General features: G+C 51.7%; 2 protein-coding genes across 3 annotated transcripts in view; both read right to left on the bottom strand.

Moving 5' to 3' along the window:
• GOSR1 (golgi SNAP receptor complex member 1) overlaps positions 1–463 on the bottom strand; it is a 28922-nt gene extending 28459 nt beyond the window's left edge. For both annotated transcript variants that reach the window (XM_066201881.1, XM_066201882.1), the window contains exon 1: positions 329–463. In XM_066201881.1, coding sequence (XP_066057978.1) covers positions 329–359 — 31 coding nt within the window. In that variant the 5' untranslated portion in view covers positions 360–463. The remainder of the gene's footprint in view (positions 1–328) is intronic.
• A 405-nt stretch (positions 464–868) lies between these two features.
• On the bottom strand, positions 869–26392 carry CPD (carboxypeptidase D). The gene is made up of 21 exons (XM_066201747.1): positions 25704–26392; positions 23368–23615; positions 16081–16223; positions 15226–15395; positions 14289–14656; positions 13695–13886; positions 12667–12834; positions 11550–11659; positions 11015–11117; positions 10441–10583; positions 9767–9936; positions 8873–9184; positions 7518–7713; positions 7148–7283; positions 6320–6469; positions 5818–5913; positions 5660–5724; positions 5371–5502; positions 4853–5038; positions 4458–4557; positions 869–3843 (listed from the first exon to the last, which is right to left on the bottom strand). Exons 1-21 carry the CDS (start codon positions 26390–26392, stop codon positions 3617–3619), a joined length of 4104 nt encoding a protein of 1367 aa, XP_066057844.1. The 3' UTR covers positions 869–3616.
• Between the last annotated feature and the right edge of the window lie 483 nt (positions 26393–26875).

The following is a 26875-nucleotide window of genomic DNA, read 5'->3' as shown; positions in this document are numbered from 1 at the left end:
GGACCCCGCACCTCCGGGGGTCCCGCTCTCGCAGGAAGAGAAACCCACAGGGGAGAGGGGACCCTCACGGCTGGGGAAGCGCCCCACGCCGAGGGGAGGGCGCGGCTGGACACCCGCAGCCCCTCACGCACGGCCCCGGGAGGGTCCGCCGGGGTTCATTCAGCAGGCAGCGGCGCCTCACGGCTGACGGGCTGGCACCGCCCGCGCCCGCCGGCCCCCCGGGAGAGAGCAGAGGGGCTCCAGCGGCGGTGCCGCCGTGCCGTGCCCGGGCCGTGCCCCGGGGGGGCCCCACGGCCGCCCCGCGCCCGCCGCCCCCCGCCCCACTCGCCTTCCCAGTAGTTGCTGCTCCCCGCCGCCATCTTTGTTGTCCAACGTCAGCGCGGGCCGGGCGGGGCAGAGCGGCCGCGGGGAGCGGGGCAGGCCGGGACGGGCCGGCCTCCCCCGGCAGCGCCGCGCAGCGGACGGGCGGGAAAGCGGCGCTGCCGGTCCGCTCCGCGTCCCGCTCCTCCAGTCCCCGATCCCCATCCCCATCCCGCTCCCGCTCCTGCTCCTCCAGTCCCCGATCCCCGATCCCCATCCCGCTCCTCCAGTCCCCCATCCCCATCCCAATCCCGCTCCTCCAGTCCCCGATCCCCATCCCCATCCCGCTCCTCCAGTCCCCGATCCCCAGGCCCATCCCGTTCCTCCAGCCCCGGCTCCGATCCCCATCCTGCTCCTCGAGCCCCGATCCCCATCCCAATCCCACTCCTCCAGCCCCGATCCCCATGCCCATCCCGCTCCCGCTCCTCCAGTCCCCGATCCCCAGGCCCATCCCGCTCTCCCAGCGCCCTCCTCCCGCTCCCCGTTGTAAAGAACGAGAGAACGCACGTGAACATCAAAATAGTTTTATACAGATTATTGATCTCGGTATACAGGTAAAAAACAGGCGGCGGCGGCTGAGGGCAGAGCCAGGCCCAGCCCCGCGCCGCCCCCTCCCCTCCCGCTGCCAGGATTCAAGTCCCTTTGAAAATGTACATTTATTTGAAGGCACAAGTGCACGGAGCGACAGCGACAGGGACGGCGCCCGCGGGGCCCGGCTCCTCTCGGCCCGGGGCACGGATGGATGGACGGACAGACGGACGGACCGAGGGCGCGGGGAGCCGCTCCTGCCTTCCCAAAGTGCCCAGGAACAGCCCCAGCGCTTGCGAAGCTCCAAGCACGGATCTGGAGCCAGAGCCAGGCACCTCCCTTGGTCCTGCTGTGTAGAAAAGTCTCACACGTTTGCAAAACATCTCAAATCCACTCACCTTAAATATACACGCCTACTCCCACAGCTAATTCCGAAATGCACTCTGAGGGAAAGGGCCAGTTCCTAACAGGACTTATTGCTACAGGGACAAAGCAGGGCCAGCTCTGTCCATTACTTGCTGCCACAGCAAACAAAGCCCAAGTACAGCCCTAAGAGCCATTTGCAAACTCGACCTTAAATAAAACCTACTGTGTTTCTTGTTAAAGGAGGAACAGTTCAGAGATGAGGCAGGATTAATGCTACTGTGTGCTGGTGTCCTGCAGCCCATTACACGTGGAAAAGGGACAAAAAAGGGACCAAACCCCATTCCCTGCTCAGCACAATGAGCTGGGAACGGGCACAGAGATGTTAATGGCTCCTGCACAAGGCAACCAGAGCAGTTCTTTCACAGCAGATGTGGGACAGGAGCATGGGGAATGCTCAGCCTCATCTCCCTGTGCCCGGCACACCTGCCCGGCCACACTTTGTGTTTCCTGCAATAGAATTCCCTGCAGAACAGAGAAGGAGGTGCACTGGTGCCTGAGGGTTCTCTCTGTCCCTGCACAGAACCAGATGAGATGATGGCCATGGCAGCACAGCTGCAGCCACGGGGCTCTGGAAGGGCATTTCCACAGGCAGGGGTGAAGAACAGCTTCTGCCCCAGGAGACATTGCTCGTGAGACTTCAGTGGGGCTGTTCCCCCAAGAGGAGACAGGTCAGAGCCCTGCAGAGCAGACCCCATTCGATTTTTGGGTGCAACCCCTCCATCCACAGACACCATGTGCAGGTTTCACCAGTGGACATCCCCAGGCCTCTGGAGGACAGAGCACTCGGGGCAAGCTCGAGGCCTAAGGCTCCTGCACCCCAGAAATCAGGTCAGTGGGACAAGAATTAAAAAAGAAAATGAGCAGCAAGAAAATAAGTGCCTATTCTAACTCCAGCCTTCTGCTTCTGCAGAAAGCACAGGAACATCAGAGATACATAAAGGCTTTGGAAATCAATTATTTCAACCTTTCCTTCCTTCTGGACATCCCTTCTATAACCCACAAATCCCACGTCTTGCGGATGTGCGCTGCAGCTCCTCTTTCCAGCCTCCTGCCAAGTGCTACACAACACAATTTGGCTGCTTTTCCCTTCTCCCTCAGCACAGTTCAGCCCTTCCTCACTACCTGCACCACAGCTGCAGCCACACACACAGGTGGAGCCCCTGCTCCACACTCCAGGGATGCTGCAGGAGCAGAGCCAAGACAGCAGGAAATTTGCTGCCTGCCATCATCAGAGCTCAGTGACTCAATGGTACTAGGTGGACAGTGGCAAATGGTGCAGGTTTTCTTTAGGATTTAGCACCAAAGTTGGGCCATGGAGACTCCCATGACCTCTCCCTGCTGCTCCAGTAATGCTCAAATATAAAGCAGTGGTCATATTTCACTGTTTCCTCTGAATAGTGGTGGATTTGAGCAAAATTGATCAGGTTTTCCACAGATCAGTGAATCCATTTGCTTAGAACAACCTTCCAGCTGCTCTTTCAGGCACTGAGCTATTGGAACGTGAACACAAGACCCCCAAAGCCAAGCCTATGACACAAACAAAACACAACCAGGGTGATGGGGATAAAGTTTCTTGACTCCCCAGAAGTGAGGAACAGCAGCATGGCAGAGCTGGCAGGCAGTAGAGCTCTGTCAGAGTTCACTGAAGCTCTGACTTTCTCCAGCTCACATCAAGAGTGATGTCATCTCCCTCAGCCTTCAGGAAGCCAAGTCACTCCCTGAAAGGAGTGACACATTAGAGGTGCTCCACAACCACTGCAGCTCACAGCAGGAAAAGCTCCAAAGGAATAGCTGAGAATCAAAGGCTTTTTTGGGGGGGCTTTTTCTGAGGGCTGCTCTGCAGAATGTGGAGCCGCGTGAAGGATCTGGCTGCCGCCAAGCATGTAGTGGAAAACATGAAATCAAAACAGGTAGAGAAACCTTTTTTGGAGTGTTGTGACCACGACCCCGTGCAGGTCTTGGGGCACTTCCCCACCATCTGCTCCCTGTGCTGAGATGCTGGGGAAATGCTAAGAGCTCTGCTGGCCACCCTGTTAAAGCTGCCTTTCAAACCACATCATATAAACCTCCAGATCTTGACCCAAACACGTAACAAACCATGTCCCTATCTCAGAAACAGCCTCCAACACCCACTGCTCTGTGCCTGTACACAGAAACAGAGCAAACAGAGGAAAACTGGGAGCTGCCACCCACCCCTCTGGAGGACACATCCTGAAGCTAACATTTCAAAACTGACCCACAAGGATCGTCCCCCCACCACCAGGTCTGGTCCATGGGAACCTCCTTTTCTGCCCTGGAGGTGTCAGTGTTTGCTGGAGTACAGTGTTTCTTCTTCAGTGTCTGTTTCATCCTGGAATTCGTGGCTCAGGAGGGATTTCTTGGAGCCAGTGGACATCATGCGGATTTCGTCCTCGTAGTCGTCGTGGTGCTGCCGGAGGCGGTGGAAGCCATCCTTGTGCCTGTTGGACTTGATGGAGCACACACACCAGATGATACAGGCAGTGAGCACCAGGGCAGACATGCTGGCACCTGCCAGAGAGAGGACACCAAAGTTTAGCCACGCCAGAGGCTCCCAGGCTTGCCAGCATCTCTTCTCTCTCCTGCAGTCACAACCGCTTTCTTCACTTCATTGTGACCTTGCTCCTTCCTCCTAGGCCATGGGGGACAGGAGAACTCCTCTCAGAACAGGACACACTCCATTTTCTGTGTTTGAAATCTAAGAGATTATCACTAAGCTCCACTACAGACCACTGGGTCTAAACTCCCACACACCCCGCCCCAGCAGCTGCCACCTTGAGAAAATAAAATAAATCTCCTCATGCTTACCTGATGTCACAACACCTAAAAAACCCTTGAAGAAGCAAGATCTCCTATGCACACAAGCTCTTCCCATTCCAGTTATCTCAAAGTACATTCTGGACCCGCCAAATCCCTGCAAAACACTCCACACTTCCTCCCTCCCTCCTAGCAAGCAGAACCAAGGGCTGTTGGATGAGTTTGCAAGGACAAGAGCTTGCTCAAAAGGGAAAGCAGGAGATGGCTTAAGCCTGCAGGCTGCTTTCCCAGTTCAGTGCAGGGTCTCTGCCAGCATGAACTGGTACAGAAAGCAAAGCTCAAAGCTTTGATAAAATACATCACTGTACCTGCCACAGTTATAACCAGCTCTCTTGGCAGTCCAAAAATCCTGTTTTCTGTGTCAAATACTATGAATACAGAGCTGGGTGCATCATCACGTACAAAAACCTGCAGGAAGACATGAGAGGTTAGATCATCTCAGAGCTTGGGGATCCAGACAAGACAGACATCTGTCATCTGCCTGGTCCTGCCCTGGTCAAAGTGCCATGCAAAGGAAAGGTACTCCCAAAACCAGACTGCTGTGCTGGAAAGTTGTTCTCCATCCATTCTGGCAAGGCAGAAAACAGCTCCTGATGGCACCTAATCAGCAGCTAAACACAGGCACAACCAGGCAGAGCCCAAACAGGGAAGATTTTATGTGAAAGGGAATGGAGGAACATCTCCAACATGGGCATTCACACACCTTGACATGTTTCTGCTGGTACCCGTTGGCTATTGCATCAATGCTGTGAAAACCTGGAGACAGAAGCACGTGGAAATGGCCACCTTCTCTAGTGTAGACCCTCAAGCCTTCATTCAGAACAATGGTGGCTTTAGAAATTGCCCTGCCACTCTTGTCTTGGACAATGCCATGCACTCCCTTATGGACCTGAAACAAAGCATTTCAAACACTTTACATTCAGATCCAAGCTTACAGTGCATTTGTAACTAAAATGAGATCCATTTCCCCTCTAAAATACAGCCCGCTCTCCATCCCTGATCCTCACAATAAATAAAAATGCAAGGCAACACAGCACAGCACTCTTGTGTCAACACATGCCCTGGGCACTTGCTGCCTCTGGTCAATCAGCCTAAATCATGAACATTTGTAATTACACAGCACCAACAAAACCACAAAGACTCTCCATGCTGTTCTCTTCCTCTCCCCCTCCCCACCACTTCACTCCCTGCCAGAATTTCCTCCCACAGACAGCAGCTCACCTCCACAAGCATGCTAAGGAGAGATTTCCTGTGGTCTGCCCACAGGCCAGGAAGCTGTCCAGCACTGGGGAAGTAGCAGCAGCCGGTATAAACAGTGATCTCAGGACAAAGACCAAATGTCAGGCTGAAATCCTGCAAAAAACAAAACCACAGTTACCAGGAAAGAAGTATTTAAAAAGTTTTGCAAAATGCAGCTGGAGGGGGAGAAGCTTTGCCCAGACATCAGGACAAATATGCTTTTTATTGCTTGTTTAGCAGGGATGAAAAGCCCTGTGCCATGCAGCAGTACCTTCATACTTCCCAGGTGACTGTGCCATTCTGAGCCACGGATCACTCCACCAGGAATATTCTCATCTGTGAGAGCAAAAGCACAGCTGTCAGCCAGAGCTGGCCCAGCAGAGTTTGCCACAAGCTGACGGGGGGGTTAAAGGATTCAACCAAACACACCTGACTTATTTGGACAGCCCGGCTGGCCCAAATGCATCGCTGGGTGGTTGTTTGCATACAGAGATGCCAAATGCTTTAGTGTTTCTTTGTTCTCCACTGCAACAGGAAAAGTGAGACTTTGAGCATCAGCTCTTGTTCCCTGCAGAATGGGGCAGATTCCCATTTTAACCCCATGATCCTGTACTAAACAGAGATACATACTGTTTTAGGAGCATTCCTAGTCCCTCTAACAGTAGAGGCCAGTATCAAAAGTAGACTTTATACTGGCTCTGGCAGAGGAAAGGTTGAAATACTGCTGTAGGCATAGAAATTGCAAATGTTCTGATCCCTAGCTGAACCCTGTGAGGTTTTATAGATTTACTTACAGACTGTCAACTCCACACACAAAAGGCTGAACACAAAGGAGGCTACAGAACACCATGAGCACAAAAAGCCCTTACAGCATGTGGTCACATGAACCTCTGCAGAGAAAGCCTGAAGGGAACCAGGCAGTTGGTCACACCTGACTGTGTTGGCTTGTCATAGGGGTAAGTGACAAGCAGAGATCCTCCATCCAGAGCAACAGAGAGGCTGAAATCCTGCTTCAGTATCAAGTTCTCCATGATGGCTTTGGTCTCAGGCTCTCGTGCCGCTGAGTACCGGGTGTAATTGCCTATAAATCAGAACAACAAATAGAAAAAGGAACTAAGAACAGTTTCCTCTGCTGTCTGAGAGGCCAGAAGTGCATCCTTTATGTCTGAAATTAGGTCTGCTGCAGGTATGAAAAGGCCTCTGTTAGATCTCAGCAGATGCACTTGACTGATCAAGTAAAGCACTCAGTCTGTAATACCCATGGGGGAGATTCATCTGCAAAGCTAAACAAATGTACAACATCACAATTTCCCCAAGCTATTTCCTTTTGTGTTGCAGAAGGTATTTCATGTGTGTTTGCTCACAACAATGTCACAGAATTGACATTTTCTTAAGGAAGGAGTTAGGATGATCCCAGCCAAAGTTGGGCAGAGAACATTTCCTCCTCAGGAAGGGTGGGCTGATACAGTGCTGTGGATACAGTCACATGGAAACCAGAACAGCATGAAAAAAGGAGACTCTTCCTGGGGAGCATGAACAGAGGGCATTTTCTCAGAAATTAAAGAAATCCATTAAGAGTAAAAATACATCAGGTATTATCTGACCTCTCCTATTCCTAAATAACTCTGCTTTGTCTCTTGCACATAAGAGACTGCAAATTGGAAGCTTCTCGGCAGCTGTGCTGCCTGGACCACTGTCTTCTTTACAAGCAGACCCTGAAACCCAGAGACTCCACGCAACCACGGGGCAGCTGTTTTACTTGTGAAATCTGTGTCCAGATCTCTGCCATGAGCGTTGGTCTGGCCACTCTTGGAGGTGCAGCCTCTCTCCTGCGCGATCTCGCGTCCGTCTGGGTTCAGGGAAGGCACAATCACAATCCGTGTCCGGTCAATCAGCTGAGCAAAGGGAGAAACAGCACAAAGTGCAATTACTAGGGTTCATTTCCCTGGATCTTAACCTAGGAGCTGCAGTTTGAGGTTCTTGATCTGTGGATTGCACACCACCCCACTACACACGGAATCACCACAAGCCCCAAGCCTGTTCTGGCAGAAGGAGTCTCCCACAGGGAGGATTGTCAGCTCAGGCTACAGCTGGAAGGCTCCAAGGATCTCTTTGGATTGGCCTCTCACCTTTGTAACAGCAGCATTCTTCTTGTAGTTCATGCAAAGAAATTCTGCCAGTGTCAGGAGCAGCTCAGTCCCAACAGGAGCATTTCCATGAATCCCGGCAACAAAGCGGATCTTGGGCTCCTCAGGCTCGGACTCGTTGGGCTTGTTGGAGATTTCAAGGGACCAGATCTGGCGGAACTCCACGCTCTGACCCAAACTGCCAAGAGATGGGAAATGGGAGTGTCAGCTCAGCAAGAGAGCTGCAACTCCAGCCTGACTTCACGGAGAAATCCCGGTGTGGAAAGGAACTGCTGCCAGCCTCCAGCGGGAGGCTGCAAAGGCAAGAGAAACACAACCAGATCGGGGGGCAGATCTGCAACAGCACTGAACAGATTTCACTCTGAACATCAGTTTCAATACCAGCGTCTGGGCAAGGGTGTATCCAGGTCCAGATACACAGAATATCCAATGCTCCATATGTCTCCATTCAGCCTATGAAATCACAATAAATGTGGAACTGCTGGATCCTCTGTGCTGCCAGTGGCAGTTTTTGTTTTGTTTCTTTTTTCCCTTCAGAGCAGGATACATCTGGACATCAAACTAATTTATAAAGCAGGACAAAAGAGGCCTGTTCCCAATAATGCAGGAGCTGTTGCTACAGCCATGCTGTTAAGTTGGCAAACTGAGTGCAAGGAAAGTAGGGAACAAGCTCAGAGCTGATGCAACTGCAGGGACAATAGAGGCTACAGATCAGCAAAGCAGCCTTGGCACCAGCAGGGACAGCACATGAGCACATTGTGCCTGGTTACAACAAGCAAATGAGGCCCTGAGACAAAGGGATTTGTGCTTTCTAAAGCTGACAGAGGGTAAGCGCTACAGGTCACAAAGGAAAGCAGAGGATGGCAGCAGCTGGTCTTCTGCAGGAGGGCACAGACCTTGGCCCAGGGCAAGCTGACACAAAAGTGTCTAGCACTACTGAAATAAAATCTGGAGGCAGACAATGAAAAAAAGGCAATCTGAAATTTGTAAGTCAAATCTAGTAATTTTTTCTGGGGACTCTTCAGCAGGGTGGATGTCAGAAAGGATTTAAAGAACAGACAAAACAGTAAGGAACAGAGATATTTGCAGAAGTCTGTGCTACCAATGCTGGGAATATTGCCAGTCCCAAGCATCCCTGGGGAACTAAGTCAGGGAAAAGCACATGGATGCACCTAGGAGGCCCTACAGCCATTGCTCTGCTACCATGTCCTTACATATGGGGCTCCCTCCACCTCAGAGAGCACAGGGAAGGGATGGATGAACTCCCCATCTCTGCACTGTGTTCATGACTAACAACTTCACAACATCCCTAGCCCAGGTTGCTGCTTTGTTTTCACCTGGTGAGATTTGTGATGTGCGGGTAGTTGAGGTAGAGGCCTCGCAGGAACTCGGAGAGGTCCTTGTAGGGCCGGTATCTGTACGGAGCCACATCCCTGGAGGAGGTGAGCAGGAGCCGCTCCAGACCGTTCTCAGCAGAGAGATCTTTGATCAGGGTCTCAAACTCCTTCTCGCTGGGGTTGCTGGTGTCTGGGGTGTTCAAGACCAGCACCTTCCCCTCTTCCACTTTGCTGTCTGTCCGTGAAAGAGTGAAGTTGACCTGCACCCCACCTTTGCTGTCAACTTCCACCAGCTTCGTGAGTGGATCATACCTGCCCAGGGAAAAGAAGGTACAAGAAAACATCAGGGATTTGAAACCTTGGACAAGCCAGCCCTGTTCCTGACTACACACCCACATGGGACTGCCACTGCTCCCCTGCCCATAGTGAGAGGGCAAAGAAATGAGGAGCAAGAACAGCTCAAAGGGATGTGGGAATGGCAGGAGGACAGGGAACAGCTCAGGGCCCAACGTGGCTCAGGTGTTGCAGGGTTACATGGCAGACTGGCAAGACAAGAAGTCATGATGCTTGTCCTGGTTTAGGGACACAGAATTAACACAGATTTTTAGCAGCACTGAAATGATCAAGTCACTTTTGTGGGCAGCTGCCTGGAAAAGAATTACCCCTAAAGACACCAAGCTATCCACTCCTAACAAGGAAGACTGGAATTGTACACCAGTGCCAGGTGAGCAGTCGGATACCACAGTAAGTCTCACACTGCTATCTCTGCACAGGCCAGAGAGCAGGAGAAACACCCATGCCTACGTGTGCTGTAGGCAGGCAGAGGTGATGGAATATTCCTGAGTGGGAAGTCAGTCATGCAGCTGTTTTCTCCTCATGCTGGGGCTTGCTCACCCTCGGGCAGACGCTGTGATCCTGTACATCCCTGGGACCAGGAGGCGCCAGAAGTCTCCATCCTTGTAGGTGGTCACCGGGTGGTTGATGTCAGCCACGCTGATGGTGGCATTGAGGATGCCCCTGTTGTCCACAGCATCCAGCACAAAGCCCCAGACACCCTGGTGAACCTGCAAAGAGGAGCTCTGCTGAGTGCCAGCCCTTGTTCTGCCTCCCACCCCTCAGATTTTCGGCATTCCTATGGGAGCAATATGTTCCAAAAGAGTTCAGGTTGGACTGGCCAGCAGCTGGCATGGACAAAGATCACCTGATGAATACAATGAGCAATTGTTTGGCTCAGGGTGTCAGCATGGCGCTCTCTGCTCCACACCTTTGTTTGCACACCCCAGGTGTGCAGCACCAGCCCCACTCAGATAGGAACAGAATATAAGGAACATTCCAGCCTCAGGAAACCCAAGGCAGTGGTACATAAAAAGCCCCCACCTGCATCCTCTGGATGCTATTTCCATGCAGATTTTTGGTATGTTGAGGAGAGAATGTAGTTGAGACAGGTTCTGACGGGGGTGATTTCTGCAGAGGAGGTACCCAGTGTGGCCAGATCACCCTGTCCATTCTGGCTTGTCTAAAGCAAACCCCAGAGGGAGCTGACCTTGCCTGAGGTGAAAGCACCTCACCTGTTTCATGAACTGCAGCAGTGAGCGTCGGTTCTGTGCCCAGTACTTTGGCAGCTCCTCAGCTTTTGGGTATTTCACACAGCCCAACTCAATGGTCACTTCAAAGCAGTTTGTATGTAAGTAATTCCAGTCTTGCATCCCACCTACAACAAGAATGTAACAAGTTTTGACTTCAGAAGTACCATAGTCAAAAAAAAAAATAAATCAGATAGTAGAAAAAGATGAAGTATAAACTTGAAGGGAATAGGCTTTTACACAGGGCAGGATTCAAGCTTCAAAGGGATGCCAAAAGAGCAGACAAATAACCTTCCTTGTAAATACCTTTCATGGTAATAAAGTGCTGTAAAATTTTATGAAACTGTTTTGCTAATAGCCAGAGAAACTACACTATAAATTCCTTCCCCCAGGAATAACTTTATCTGGGTACATTATTTAAGAGGTTATAAAAGAAACTTGAGTCCCATTAATCTGAGCTGACCAGTGCAGAATTCCTGACTGATCAGACTAAATTATTTAAGCTGCACATGCATTAACATGAAGACAAACAGTGCAGGAGATTTAAGGTGTCCCTTACCTGGAACATTGTACCAGTGAGCCCCATTAGTGATGCCATGTGGGAAGTACTCAGTGGGGTACATATCCTTACAAGGGCTTCCCTGGTACATCTTTGCATTTTCCTATAAAACAAGATGCAACATGTGAAGATGAGCCTGCACTCCACAGCCATGGGGACTCTTGTTCTACCCTTAGTCACACATTCAGGGTTACCAAACACAGATGTGTGTCTATCACTGCAGCACTGACTGCACCCACACCCAATCCCAGCCCAGATATCCCTGCTCTCCTCCCAGCCCATGAGCAGCATTTTCCACCACAGAGCCTGCACAGAGCTCTCCTCCCTCACTGCCTGCAGACAGAGCATGCTGGGCATCACTCATGGAATGGGAGCCTCCTGTAAGATCCTCCTGCTGTGCCTGCAACACCAGGAGCTCACCCACAGGGCCTGCACCCACCTCTACCAGCTGCTCAGGAGGTTCCCCAGAAGCTGAAGAGGAGTTTCCCAGGAGTCACCCTAGCAGGATATCCCCACTTTCCTGTTAGAGCTTTACCTTGGAGTAGGCAAGTGCCAGCTTCTGGAACACAGCATCATCTGGGGATTTACTGTATATGGCTATTCCTTGTTCATCGTCATCGAAGGGGTAATTAACCACCAGGGAACCTGCAGGCAAAGCAAGCTTTGGCTCATACTTGGGTGCTTTCCCAGTGATCCCTCAGCACAACAATGGAAATTTTTCTCCAGCAAGTGCCAAGCCTTCTGTTTCTCAAGACTTGGCATTAAACAAAGCATTAAGCCCAGTGGATAGAAGAGACAGAAGCACAGGAAGAGATAATACCACACCTAGCTGGGAAGGAGAACCAAAGCCACAACAACATTAAAGCTTTGGCTCTTACAAGCTCTCCTCTTACAGGAGGGCTGAACACAACCACATAATAATTGCTTTCACAGAGAAGTGGAAGCAAGGGGAAGAATTTCCTAGAACATGCATGGTGCTTTTGACCCAAATGATGCAGTTTTTCAGCATTCTGGAGTTTATAGCTGAAGGTTTCCCCAAGGAAGTTGTACTAATAGCACCATGAAACCCCAGACACCACTGCAGCTGGAGACCTGCCAGCCTCCTCACACCCACACATGACACTTCTGCACTACAAACCAAGCATGCTGGCAACAAAGCATCCACCTGCAAGTTACCACAGCTACAAGCCAGCAGACAAACTGTCTAGGGAGTAAGCTATAATACACAGAGACTTAATTTAGTACGCACCAAAAGGATAATTAAATTATTGCAAATTTCATAGTTCCGCCATGCGATTCAAGGCAGGGAACCCTCAGGACTGCATTCACTCTATAAATGCTGTGAAGCCTTTAACAGCCACAGCTCTGTATCCCATTCCCAGACCATCTGCCGAGCAATTGCTGGCAAGAGAGTCCATCTCCATCTCCCAGATGCTCCCTTCAGAGAAGTGGTTGGGATCTCCCCAGCAGCTGCCTCAACTCCCTACAAACACGTTTGGGGACACGGTTTTCACCCTCTGTTTCCAGTTTCAGCTCCATCTTGCGGCACCAGACCTCCCCAGTGCACACCTAGAACACTGCAGAGACAGCCCTGCTAACTCCCATCCCACAAAGCCCAGCAGAGAGGAAGGAGCTTGGTTTGGATGTGGTACCTCCGTGCAGGTTTGCTGAGAGCACAAAGGGGTAAGACTGGAGCCAGGCCATGACAGCACGAGTTTCTGGCTGTGGAGGGTCTGCCACGTGGACAAACTGATCTGGAAAGTTCCTGTTCAGGTCATAGTTGTTGCTGTTGTTTCTGCCAACGGTACCTCCTCTGTCTCCTGAAAATAAAACCCAAGTTCCAGCTCATGCCCTGTGAAAAGGTTTCAACCTCTTATTACAGAGTTTACAAGTAGCAGCTGGTGAAGAGAGCAGAGAGCACAGCAGAGCTGGCCCCCTGCACCCAGAAAGAGGCACCCAGGCCCTCCCCAGCAAGCAGAGCACTGCTCTGTGCAGCAGTGCCTGGGGGCCCTTTCAGTGGGTGTTTGCTCAGGCTCTCAGGGCAGCCTGACAAGCAGGAAGGCACTGAACCATGAACAATCTCTGCAGCCGGATGTCACGACCACAGAAACCTCAGAGCTCACCTTCTCAAACCAGACAGACAAGTTCTTTGTTAAACCCAAGCAGAGCTCTGCTTCCAGAAAGTGATTCTGGACAGTCTCTGTTCTGCCAATCTGCAAGAGCCACGTAGTTCTAAGACTTCCTTGAGTGATGTTTTTGCCAGTTCTACCTCATGATAAAAGTCTATGTTATCCTTGGACAAGTGCTCCGCAGACAGCCTGGCTCCCACTCCACATTTACTAAGAGAATGGACCAAGGCACAGCAAGCAAGAGCTGTGTCAAAGAAATAAATGTCTTTTTTTAAAAAAAGCCCTGGATTAGCCACAAACCATCAGGGGACCCAAACAGGGGCAGCTCACAGCACTGCTGAAATATAAGAGCTCTCCCCAACAGCTTCCAGCATCCATCAATCAAGGTCCACCCACTCATCCCACAGCACACACCAAGTCCCTTCCCAGCCTTCCTGTGTGGAGAGTACTCCTGCTCCAGCAAGGCTTCCAGATTTCCCAGGGATTCCATGAACTCAAGGGCTTGTTCTGAGAGCTAGAAACCCCACAGATTTTGGCACAGACAGCAATACCTTCCTGGGACTTCTCATAGCCGTCAGGGTTCATAGATGGCATGATGTGGATCCGTGTGCTCTGCACCAAGTCAGTCACTTCAGGATCTGTGCCAAAGTTCTTGCAGAGGTACTCGATGAGGTTCAGGAGAAGCTCTCGCCCCACAACTTCATTCCCGTGCATGTTACCGATGTACTTGAACTCCGGCTCACCTGCGAGGTTACACCAGACACATGGTTACACCACAGAGACAATTACAACCACTATCTTACAGCATGGAGACACCTCACCACCCTGAGTATTCCTCTTTCAGGCTTTGCTGGAGGGCATTTATCTAGAACTCACACTTCTGCTCCCACAACCCCAACAACAACGTCTCAAGGAAGCCTCTTGGTCTTTCTTCCCTAGAGCTCCATGAGCAGCACAGATATCCCCAGCATGCTCTAACACAGTGCCACCCACTGCATTTGCAGTTTCTATAAAGGATACGACAAGGAGCAGCTCAGTCTCTCCTGAGAGGTGCCAGCTCTACACTCCTTTTTGCTCCGCCTCTCCCAGCGTGAAGGGTCTGCCATTTGCATTTGTGCCTTGCTCAGAATGATTTCCCACATCACCTGGTTCGTGGACACCGGGGTTGTCAGAGATCTCCATGACGTAGAGCTCGCGCAGCTCCACGGACTTGCCCACGGAGTAGAGGCGGGTGATGTTGGGATACTCGTTGGCGTAGCGCCGCAGGAAGATCTCCATGTCCGAGAAGTGGTGGTGGCGGAAGTCCACGGGCTGGATGGGCTGATGGACAGAGGTTGGATTTGGGGGCTCAGCCTGCACGGGGGTGGGGGTGATGGCAGTGACAGGGACAGGTGCTGTCGTGAGCTGTGTGACATTAGGAGCTGGTGGCATTACGGTGGGCTGCAAGGAGAAGTTCACTTCTGTTGCATCTCCCTCCTTCACCTCGATGTTCTCTTTGGTCACTGGTGTGTAACTGTGGAAAAAACAACTGGCTTCAGCAAGGAGGCTCTGCAGAGCAGAGGCCAAAAGTCCCTGCAGACCCTCCATCAATCCAGCCTACTCCCCCCAGCCCAAACACACTGGGATGCTAACGACTGAGAGATTCACAGGGACCAAGCTGACGGGACTCATCCCACTGCTACCAAACCCAGCTCCACTGCTGTCCTTGCAAGAGCCAACAGGCTCAGCAGGGAAGAAGCCCCAGGTGTACCACAGAACTAGCCACAGGGCAAGTTACACATTCACACCCAGGCTTAGGACAACACAAACTCTTCCGGGGGTGACCTTACTCCACTTCCTCCCTTTGCACAAAAGTAAGGTGCAATTTGATACAAGCAGTCAAACAGAAGCTGACAAATACTGTGCACTCAACAGCATCCTGCTGCCGGAGCAAACATAGCTGCAGCTCTGGGCTGGAACCATTTACTGCTGCAGCTTCCAGCCAAGCCCCTTAAATACACAAGGTGTTTTCGTGGGGGGGAAATCAAGAGAAGGAACAGGAGCAGTTGGCAGTGTGGGCACAGGCTGCCACAGAGACATTACCCCATCACAAAAGCAGTCACGTTGTAGGTCCCAGGCACCAGTAGCCGGTGGTAATCACCGAATTTCCCTGCTGTGATGTTATGAGCGATACCGGCAACAGCAATGGTGGCATTGTCCAGGCCAGCTCCTGTGACTGCATCCCTCACAAAGCCCTTCACGCCAATGTGGACCTGAGGAAAACAATGCAAGGGCCTGGCTGAGGGCAGGCAACATCAGGGGAACTGTGTCCTGAGGCAGGAATACCTCCCCACCCTTCCCCAAATGCAGCAGAGCAGGGCAGCTGCCAGGCAAAGGCACCCAAGGGCTCAGGACTCAGTGCTCAGCCACACAGCAAGGACAGGAACTCCAGCATGGACTGGGAAGGCAGCAGGATCTCAGAATTGACCCTCCCTAACACACACTCTAATTCATCAGCATGGGCAAACTGCAATATGAACATAGCAGGGTTACAGGCCAAACTCAGCTGCCTCTGATCCCAGCCTAAACTGTCACTACACAACTCATACACAGCATCTGGAGACAGCCTGGCAGAGGGCTCTGCAAGCCAGGGTCCCAGCAGTGTTGATGCTTGTGAGTATCACTGGAGATTCATGGGACTAAGACCAGCCACGAACTGCATGACTTAGGGAGAGCTGCACCGATCAGTCCCTCTAACACTGCACTGCACGTGGGAGCTGTGGCACAACCAAAGAGAAACACAGCAGCTTTATAGTCACCGACCTCCAAACATCAGCTGCAGCATCTGTGTTACCTCACACAGCAAACAAAGCCACAAGGGCACCTGAACATGGTGCTCCCAGCCCACCGTGGAGACACAGGTTACACAGCTGCCACACCCAGCCCAGCCCTCACTACCTTCTCAATGAAAGCCAGAAGAGATTCCCGGTTGTTCTCCCACTCCTTTGGAAGCTCAGAAGTCGGTGGGTATTTGCAGCAGGACAGCTCCAATGTGATCTCAAAGCAGTTGGCCCACACGTAGTTGTAATCCTGCATCCCACCTGAGGAAAGGAGGCAGAGATGTCCCAAGAGCAATGCACACACATGCCAACCAAAGGGTGCTATTTCTCCTTGTCCTTCAGCCCCACACGGCATCTCCCCAGGATGCTGCCCCAGCCCCACAGTGAGCAGCCTAAGGAGAAAAGTCAGGTCACATTATTATCGTGACAGCCTATGCTGTAACTGGAACACCGGGTCATTCAAATCAGCCACAGGCAGCTCAAAGTGGCAGTCCTTTCGTCTCACTGCTCCATCAGCTGAACTCATCAGCACAGCTCTTGGGAATTCATACAGGTTCATTTTACATCTCCAGACATGACAAACCCAGTGTGCCAGGGCAGGCACACCAGACTCTGAACATTCCAGCTGCCAAGTCCTTCCCTGAGCATTCTAAGCTACCTCAAGATTTGTGAGGTCTGCCTGCAAGAGAGGTTAGTTCACTCAAAATAAGTTTGAGGCCTTTGACAGAAAAGAACACCAGACTATCATCTTGGGAGCTGGCAGCTCAAATCTGCACACTGGAATCATTTTCAAGGACGACTGTTCTCCCCTCTTAGCAAAACTCTAGACAGGATGAGAACAATGTTTCCCCTTTTCTGCTTCCTCAGCTGCTCTTCCCTTATCCAAACGTCTGCACCTGAGAAAGGCCCACCTGGGAAAGTCTGAGAAACTTGTTTTTGGCCAAGTCATCAGCCTCCTCCTACCCTTCCTCTGTAAGGCAGCAGTTTCAAATCAATGTAAGGATGCTGCAGACAGTTTGTTAGCTTAGTGCTAAACCAGCCCAACCTTGGTGAGAACCCGGAAACAGGAGAGCACAGAGCTGTTTCCCAGTATTAAGCTCATCTTGCTGTTCTTGCCCTTCAGAGAAACCACAGGCACTGCTATGAATCAAGAAGGTCACCTTGTCCCAGCAAGTGTCCTGACCCCATTTGCTGAAGTTTACATCCAACCCTCAGCAAGTAAAGCTGTTTCTCAAACAAGACTGAATTGTACCAGCAGGACCTGAGGGCTGCAGGTATCAACACTCCTGATCTGGAGCCCAGACTTGAGCATGCTGCTGAAGACTGCAAATGTTCAGCCCTCTAAACATTTCTGGGAGCTTTCAAGAGTAAAAAAGACATTCCAAAACCACCACACATCTGTGAAACAGGTTTCAGAATCACCCTGCTAAACCCCACCACATGACAGTAGCCAGATGAAAGAATTGCTCCCACCACCCAAACAGGCAGTTGTGTCAGTAAGAAAGACACACCACACTATGTTTTTTGCATGCTGACAAAGTCTTCTGGCTTACACAAACTTATTTAGTTATAACACAGGCAGACTGGTGCGTCACAGCCTTGGCCACCACTTCCCAAACAGCTCCATCCCAACCTGTACAGCAGCACCAGCAACCAGAACCCAGAGACCTCCACACCACCAGAAGGACTCCCACCAGGGTCACCTGGACACAGAGGCCCAGTCTCTTCTGGATAAGCTGAGAGAATTTAACTGACTCTCAAAACTCCCTCTCTCAGAGAACAGCAATGCATTTTCTCCACAGGAGGCAGGTGTCAAGTCCAGAAGAAGGAAAGCTGAGAGCTGTGGCAGATATTGTGGCACCAGCCTGCAGAGCACCAGCAGGAAGGTCGGTTAGAAAGGCAGATTTTGTGCACCCACCCTTTGCTTGGTCCACTGAAGTGCTGCAATAGTGCTGTGCCAATAGACCTGATTTACTTAGAGCAGTTTCCCAATCATTCACAAGCCCCTTGAAGTGAGAGACCCTCACAGCCAATTAACCAGCCAGAATGGAACAATATCCTGATGCAAATGCACTGCCTGGCATTGGCAGGGGCTGTGTTAATGCCTGGGCAGGAACAGGGGAAAAGCAGCAGCACCTGACCAAGCAGAGGAGGCTTCTAGCAGAGGTGGTGGCCCAAAAGGTCAGGGTTCACTGCTCTGAATTCAATAGCCCCACTGCAGCTGGGTAGAGCAGGGATGGACTGAGAGCATAAAGTAGAACAGGCCCCTGGGAAGATGTGTGGGATGGTACCACAACAAAGATGTCCCAGTTCCTCTCAGCTCTCCTGGGAATGTGCTGCTAAGGGAACATGGAGCTTCCATTGTAATTAAATCAAATGTCACTTGCAGCCAGAAGGAGAGCACTGCAGCTTGTGCACGGGCTGACATCAAAACAGGAAAGAGACTTTTTTCTGTCCAGCACAGGGGGCCACAACGTGCTGGAGGACTTTTTAACTCTCAAACTCAGTTCAAGGGGTTAGAGAAACAAGGGCCGTGAGTCTGATCCACCCTCAGCTTCATTCAGCTCCTGTTACCAGGCTCAGAACAGGCATGCACAGCAGGCTGCTCTCTTGCCAGTAAACACCACGCCGAGCAGAACGACTTGCCAGCCCATAACCATCTGCTCCTAGCAGGACATTAATGCATTTGAAAACATCCAAAATGTAAACCAGAGCCATTATGAAACATATTTAGTGCTTCATCTGCCATTCAAGCAAATTTAGGACAGATGCTCACCCATAATAGAGCAGCAACGGACTAAATTAGAGCTTGCTACGTCTATTCTGGTGAAACTGTCTCTTGGAGAAAGTAGTCCACTGCATTCTTGAAAATTTGGATTGTATCCACTGCACATATTTGGCCTTCACATGGCTCTGTTGCAGAGCAGGACAGTTATTTTTACAGCATGGGGAATTACGTATTTTCCCACATACCATCTGCACAGCCTCCCCTGACTATGCAGAGACCTCAGCCTGCCATTAGCAGGGCACTATATTCATGGAGCAGAGCAGAAAATATACACCTGAGCTAGAAAACTGCCAGACTACAGTGCTTCTACTCTGTTTGGGTAGCATCTGGGATAACCTGTTTGATTTACTTCAGCATTTTAATCATGGGGAGTCTTTTAGCCCACACTGTGAAAAGTTTCAGCCTCTCCATGAAGCACCATTCCCTTTTTAATCAGTGAGCAGCTCAGTGTCACAGCAAGTCAGCCCCTGGCTGGCAGCAGGTCACAGAAATGCTCAGAACAAACCTCTCTCCTGATCTGCCCCACACCCTGAGCATCAGGACTGTGTTTCAGGCAGGGATCCCGGGCCTCCTGCAGCACAAACACTGCAGAGCTGTCGCTGACGGGGGGCCTCTGCTCCCCACCAGGCTCAAACCAGGAGAATGCAGCTCTCCAGAGTCAAGCCTGAGGATCCAGATACCACAAATACTCCACGTGCCAGGAGAAGCCTGCCAGGCCAGCCGAGAAGGACTCTATTTTCAAACTGCACTATGCAGAAAACTAATTCCAGCTCTCACTGGAACAGACATCAGCAGATAAGGAAACTGCGGCTAAGTTAAAGCAGAAAAACAGTCCTGTCTGCTCTGCAGAGAGCAGATGGCACCAAGCAAGCTGGAGACGATTCAATACGTGGCACAAGTTGCTGACTCTGCTCAGAACTGATTATCTCATAGCATGGGACTGAGTGAGCACCAGTAGCAGCACCAAGAAGGCAGAGGAATGTTCTGGTCCATTAGTCTGCGATCATTAAAACTCAGAGGAGGTGAGGTTTGGGCCTCCAACTGCACGACCCAGAGCAGCCCAGCCCAGCAGCCTTTTCTCAAAGAGAAGGGCAGAGTCCTCCCAAGAGCTGCACAGCCACAGCACTGCCCAGCAGCTCATGCTGGATGTGAAAAGAGGCCTTAAGACATTCAAACCACCAAGCCATCAAGAAGAGAAAGAACTGCAGCAAGACTTTTATGAAAATACAAGCACATAAATGCAGTAAATTGTGCATATCCCCAGAAAGATACGGCTGAGAGCTTCTACAAGAGCTCACCCTGTGCAAGTGCCTTCTGCCATGCCCAGGAAACAGAGGCCACCACAGTGATGCCACACTGTTCTCAGCACTTATTTTAACTGCACTGAGCTGGATGCCACTAAAAGCTGATTGGAAGCTCGGTGTGACTGGTAACCGCAACCAAAAATTTGCAGGAAGCACAGAGGTAACCAAAATCCACTTCCAACCTGAGAAGTGCCTCCCAGTAGACACCAGAAACATCTCAAACACCTGGACACCAGAGAGTCAAATTGGCAAGAAAATACCTTTTAGGAAGGGACTGCACATAAAAACAAACCTTCCAAGGCCGCCCACAAAATATGCTCATGCTGAATTCAGTTTCTGATCTGGATCTCTTAACAACACAAAGGCAAAGCACATCCTGCCCACAGAAAAGATGAGAGTGGTTTCGCAACTGCTCTCCATACCCCAGCCCAACTTTGCATGTATTCCCTTGATCTGTACCAGGAACTTGGTAGTTAAAACCCTCAAAGGTTAAAAAGAAAGAGCATGCACACCAGAGATGGCCTCTAAAAAGCATCCCAGTTACCAGTGCGCTTATCTACAGCAGCTGGAATGCAGGAGCCAAATTCAGCTGTCTGGCAGAGATCCACCTTCCTCTGTGCACACTTGACCTTAGCAATTACTCTCATGGTTTGTACTTGCCACCTCGATCTGACACATGTAAGAGGCTGTTTGCAAACTCAAATGGAAGTTAATGGAGTCTGGCACCAGCAGAAAATTACACTGGTAACTCCGGGACAATGAATCCCATGGCAGTTTGCTCTCCAGCACGTTTGATTTCACACGATAAAATGTGGCAGGAAAATTTCCACCTGTTGAAACACTATGTTCTCATTTCTTTGTTTTTCCTGGCTTTAGTTCACTTGGAGCCTGCAGGAGTCTCTCCTGGCACAACCTGATCTGGAGGCCTGGAGCACGTGCCCCACACCGCTCACAGAACCGTGAGCTCTGGTGATCTACCTCTAGAGCTCTGCTCAGGGACTGGGGTTTCCCCAGCCTCATTTCACCACACATTTCAGTTCTGCAATCCCTGGGAAAGGCCTCCTGATCCAAGCACGAGCCTCTGCAGTCCTTGGCACAGAGCTGAGCAACTCAGATGACTCAAAGCAGCCTCTCTGATGGTTCTGCTGCTTCTGTCACACCACTTACAACTGACTCCCCTCTGCCTGCTCTTCCTCCACTACTAAAAATAAACATTAAAACCTATAACTCCGAAGGGGTGAATTGACACAACATTGAATTACATGCATGGTATTGGTCAGTTCACCCATGCTCTCCCTGGGTTACATTTTACATGAATTCCTTGGCTCTGGGGGAAGTGCTGCTGTCACCTTCAGCAATGTCCCACTCTCAGAGTCCACGTCAGTGCATCCTGCCTGCAATCTCTGCCCGTGAGTCGCCTACAGCCATCAGCACTGAGACTGTGGCTTGTCACATAGAAAGGGCTTATTTCTGCAGAAACTGGGTGCTGGAGGCTACTAGAGAGATGTAAACCACAGTGATGGCAGCATAGAGAAATCTGGTCTGCAGTTCACACCTTCTATTTCCTGTGAAAGGAAAATGATGCCATTTCTTTGTCCTGTTGTCAGAGCAAAGGCAGCCTGCAAGGTTCACACACCCCTGCCACAGCCACCAACCAGCTGCCTCACAGCCAAGCAGGAGGATGAAAAAGTCAACCCCTCAGTGAAAAATGCTGCTCTCTGGAGTCAGGGGAACACAGGCCCAAAGCTCTGGAATAACTTTTCCTTCAAAGCACACCCACCCCACTCCATTACAAGGACAGAAGACCTCAGAGCTGCAGTTAAGAAACTTCCCAACTGAGCTGTGCGCCCGTAACAACAGCCACCACCACAAGGCAGCACAGATCATCCAGGATATCCTGTTCCCTCACAAGCCAAGTCACCAGATTACACAAACTTTCCTCCTGCTGGACTTCTCACAGCAGCAGAATGAACCTTGAGCCAGCAAACACCAGGGCTGGTGTGCTCAGCAGGGTAAGAGGGAAGGAGACAGCTGGTAGAGAAAGAGATCAAACCACATCTTGTTTGAACATGACATCTTATTTGCCCAGTGAAATCCTGGGGGATGATTCAGCCACTGCTAAAAATCAAGCCTTCCTCTTCCAGCTCAGAGATGATGTGCTCAGGCCTTATAATGGATCCCTCTCCAGCCTTCCCAAGCAAGCTGGATGCAGGATTAACACAGGACTCTGCTGCAAAGCCCATGTTCCAGAAAGACACTGTCTTACCAGAAATCATTAAGCTGTAAGCTCTGGAGGATAAACAACGCTGGCTGTCACTGCTTGCTCAGCACTTAAGCCATCATCCCTTGGCCACAGCAGAAAGAAAAAAAGCAGAGTAGCAAACCAACACAACTTCTTGAGACAATTTCTGCAACTTTTTTGCTGTGTTCTCACCACAGAAGTTCCTGCCCTGCCTGGTGAGGCCGTGGCTGTACAACATCCACCAAGGAGCCACAGCAACGAGGTAACTTGGGAGCGCTCTTTTCCATGACAGCTTCTCTTCACATAAATTGTTATTTAAATTTTCAACCAAACCAACACACAGAGAGCAATCCACTGCACGTCTGAGCCAGGCTAGTAACCTCCACCTGCACAGGCAGAGTGGTGGCACCAGGAGGTAATTTGCTCCTACTTAGCTCACTTCCATGTGCAGCTGCATAATGGAGGGAACAAGAACTCTCCTAGAGGGCAAAATTCATCTCCCTTATAGATCTCCCACATTGGTGAATAAGAACAGGTCATGCAGGCTGTCACCTCCACACAGCTCTATGAGCAGAGCAGTCCATGGAAAAGCTGCAAACATCAGTTCCAGCAAGAACTCCTTGGTTAGCTCAGAACACGTATTTAGATTTTACGTTGTTTTACAGCAGGCTATTCTATAATCACAAAATTACAAGTTCAGAGGTTAAAAGACCTCACAGAACGTTGGCATTGATTTAATACCTTTAACAATCATTTCCTCTTTCCTGTATCAAAATTTGGCAACTGTCAGGAGACCTACAAGAGTTCATTTGGCAAATGAAGCCTCCCAAGTGCAGGACAACTCTGCACCACCTAAGGGGGTCAGAAGAACTCTTCGATTTGCTGTGATCTCTTCCCTATAAACACCTCCCAAGCTGTTACTGATCAGCTGGTGTTCTCATGATGCCACCTCTATTCATTTCAAGCTGCCAGAACACATTCAAAGCTAAGAATACCATTTAACCCCCAGTCCTTTCCTCCGTGACAATCACTACTGATCTGGATGTGAGTTCTCAGGTGAGCACAGCTTACCTTCCACATCATACCACTGGGCACCATTGGTGATGCCATCTGGGAAGGTCTCTGCCTCCTCTCCAGGGCAGTTGGGTTTGCCAGTTCTCATGATGGGGTGATGTGAAGCATAAGCTTTGGCCAAATATTTGAAGACTTCATCATCAGCTGATTTACTGTAGACTCCTGTGGGCCTGTGCGTGGGAGAGTCATCATAGGGGTAGCTTGCCACCACAGAGCCACCGTGGAGATTGCCAGAGAGCAGGAACCTGGCGTTGGGAAGGAAAGGGAGAAAAAGTCAGGCTGGAAACGTTTCAACAGGAAGCTGGCTACAGCCACCCAACCAGTTATTCTGCTGCTTTCCCACCCAAACCACACTCTGCAGAGCTCCCAATTTCTATCTGGGATTAATGAGGCAAAATGCATACGCTGGAAGTGGAATCAATTCTGGGGATGGAAAAGGTTTTTTCTGTAGCCTGAGACCAAGCTCCCAAACTCGGTGACAGACAGAGCAACGTACACAGCTCTTGTCAAGCTTGAGTACACCTGGTATGTGCAACAGAATTAACTCACAAATAAAATCTGAATGTGAAAAAGAGCTGTAAAACCTCAAGTAAGAAAATATAGCAGGGCATGCCCCATATCCCCTTTCAGTTTGATCACAGGCAGCACAAGCATTTCAATGAAACCCAAAGGTAATTTTCTCTGTTCTCCTCTTCCCACCAAACACAGCACTGAAGGGAGAAAGAACCCTCCTGTGCATTTGCTCAAATGAGATTTGGTTTCCAAGCAGAGGTAATGTGACCAATACCTCTACCTTGCTTAAAACAGTGCCCACAAATTGCATTACACCCACTATCTCCCTTTTTAATCAAACAGTTCTGTTTACCCATTCATTTTTCTATCAGCAGTTATGTTAGTCTAACAATATTAACTGGTGCTGCCAGGCAGAGGGACACACAAAGCACCACGTTCTTCCTGTTTCACCCTGGCTGATATCAAACCCCACCTCACATACTAAGAGAAAAAAATAAAACAAAAAGCTCAAGGTGCCTTCAAAATTACATAAAGAATGCACATGAGTTTCCCTAGTAACTAATTTTGAGCTGAACCGACTCTGGAGGGATTTTAGTGCAAAGTGCTGCACCAGAACTGTCCTAAATGATTCTTAGGACAAGCAGGTTACTGGTGAAGTTCTTGAAATTCCTCTGGAGCATGAATCCCATGGGCAGTGCCATCCACCAAGCTTTAACAAAGCTCATATGTTCATGCAGATTTTGTTTCCTAAACGTGAGCAAACGTTTTATGATGCTGAATGTTTTGTGCGTTGGTTGGAGTCAACCAACAGCCCCAAAGTGCACTGTCACCCCCCTCTTCATCTCCTATCCCTATTTTGGGAAGGGGGCCACAGTTTGCTGCAGTGCACTGCTGCTTTCTCTGCACAATTTCCCACGCTTGGTTGCATTGACCTTTGTAGTCTGGACCTTACAGAGTTCTCTGAAGAACACGTGGCAAATGAAGGATCAGTGCCCAGCTTGGCCATCGCTCTTTCTAGGGCTGGCCCAGACCCCCACACCAGAGCTGGGCTTTAAAGGCACCATCTCCCCTCATGGGCTGCCCCACTACAGCCACAGCAGCTTCCCCTTAGGACGGGGAGAGGCAAACGGGTCAGCATGGATGCTCCAGGCTCAGCCCCACGTGCTTCAACTGAACACATGGGGAAGGTGGCTGTAGAAACGGGGCCTGGCTTTGGAAATGCTGCTGCACAGAGAATTATTGATAAATCCAGGGAATTTTCCATGGAACACAAAAGATGAGGGGAACAAGCCCTGTCCAACACAACTTTGTTAATGTGGTCGTACGCAGACACTTAAACACAGACACTTAAACACAGACACTGAACCAGACACCAAATATTTCCAGCACCCCGCAGCTTGTGGAGTAAGCATTATTGGCCCTAAGAGCAAGACCCACTGACAAGCTCACAGCGGAGCAGGTGAGAAGTTTCCAGCCACAAACTCGGGGAGATGGGAGACATGCAGATGGCCATGGAGGCCAGAACATCTGGGTGGCATGCAGGGCACAGGCTGTGCCCCGCGAGGCTGGTGCAGCTCCATGGCAGCTGCACAAAAACTGGGGCCACCAAATGCTCTCCCCAGCGCAAGATGGTCCCGGCTGCGATGAATGGAGGCAGGCTGGGGATAAACAGGCGTGGAAATGACTTCTCCTTCCCCCCAGGCCTTGCTGGGAAGCACCGGGAAGGGCTGGAAGTTGGCTGACCCCCTCGGGGAGTCATTCCGAGGGTCTCCCATTCCCCGGAGCGGCGCGCCGGGCAGAGGGGGCCGGGCAGCACTCACCTGTTGCGGCGCATCCAGTCGATGAGCGCCTGCACCTCGGGCACGGGCTCCAGGTTGGGCTCGGCGTCCCCGAACTGGTCGGGGAAGCTGCGGTTGAGGTCGCGGCCGCGGCTGTTCTCCCGCCCGCCCTCGGCGCCGCCGCCGCCGCAATCGCCTTCTTGGGCGCGCTCGAAGCCGTCGGGGTTGAGGCTGGGCAGCAGGTACAGGTCGGTGGTGTTGAGCAGGCGGACGATGCGCTCGTCGCCGCCGGCCCAGCCCAGCACCAGCTCCCAGGCCAGGCGCAGCAGCAGCGGCCGCGCCAGCGGCTCGTCCCCGTGCATGTTCCCCACCAGCTTCACCTGCGGCCGCCCGGGCAGGGCCGCGCCGCCGGGCGGCTCGTCGGGGCGCTCGGGGCCCAGGCCGCCCGTGAGGCGCAGCACCCACAGCGGCCGCTTCTCCACCGACTGCCCGATGCTGAAGAGCCGCACCAGGCCCGGGGGAGCCGCGGCCGCCAGCGCCCGCAGCGCCTCGCCCAGCTCGGCCGAGTGCAGGTACCGCAGCGCCTCGTCGGGCGCCGCCGCCGCCGCCTCCGCTTTCTTGATGTGGGGGGCGCGGGGCGGACTCTGCAGCGAAGGCAGCGGCAGCAGCAGCGCACAGAGCAGCGGCAGCAGCCGCGGCATCGCCCGGAGCCCCCGCGGCTCGCTCGCCATAGCCCCGCGCACGCCCCGCTCTCGCCGCGCCGCTCCGGGTCCCGGCCGGGGGGGGGGCGGCGGCGTTGCCCCGGTGGGCGGGACCTGCACAGCACCCGCCAATCAGCGGCGGCCTTGAGGGAGGAGCCGCACGGGCGGGGCGGTGAGACACCAATAAGAGGCGGCGGAGCCGTTACGTCACGGGGTGGGTGTTGCCGTGCGGCGCGGCGCCCCCTGCGGGCCCCGGCGCTGCCCCAGCCCGGCCCCGCCGCGGGTTGAACGGGAGCGGAGCGGAGCCACTCGGGCTCCCCGCAGAACGGGTTCCCAGGGCGGGGAGATTCCGTTCTCCCTCCTGACAACGCGGCCTTTGGCTCTCCGCGTTCGCTGTTTGCCCTCACGAACGCCCCTGCATGAGCTGTTGCACGGCGCTCACCGCTGCGGGAGAGATGGATAACTCAACACGGAGTTGTTGCGCACAAGGGGACAAACAGCAGCACCGGGCAA

The sequence above is a fragment of the Chamaea fasciata genome, unplaced genomic scaffold (assembly GCF_029207755.1).
Source record: "Chamaea fasciata isolate MVZ Bird 193981 ecotype frontalis unplaced genomic scaffold, bChaFas1.0.hap1 SCAF_21, whole genome shotgun sequence".
NCBI lineage: Eukaryota > Metazoa > Chordata > Aves > Passeriformes > Sylviidae > Chamaea > Chamaea fasciata.
Note: the sequence above shows the minus strand (reverse complement) of the source record. Positions and strands in the feature narration are given on the sequence as shown.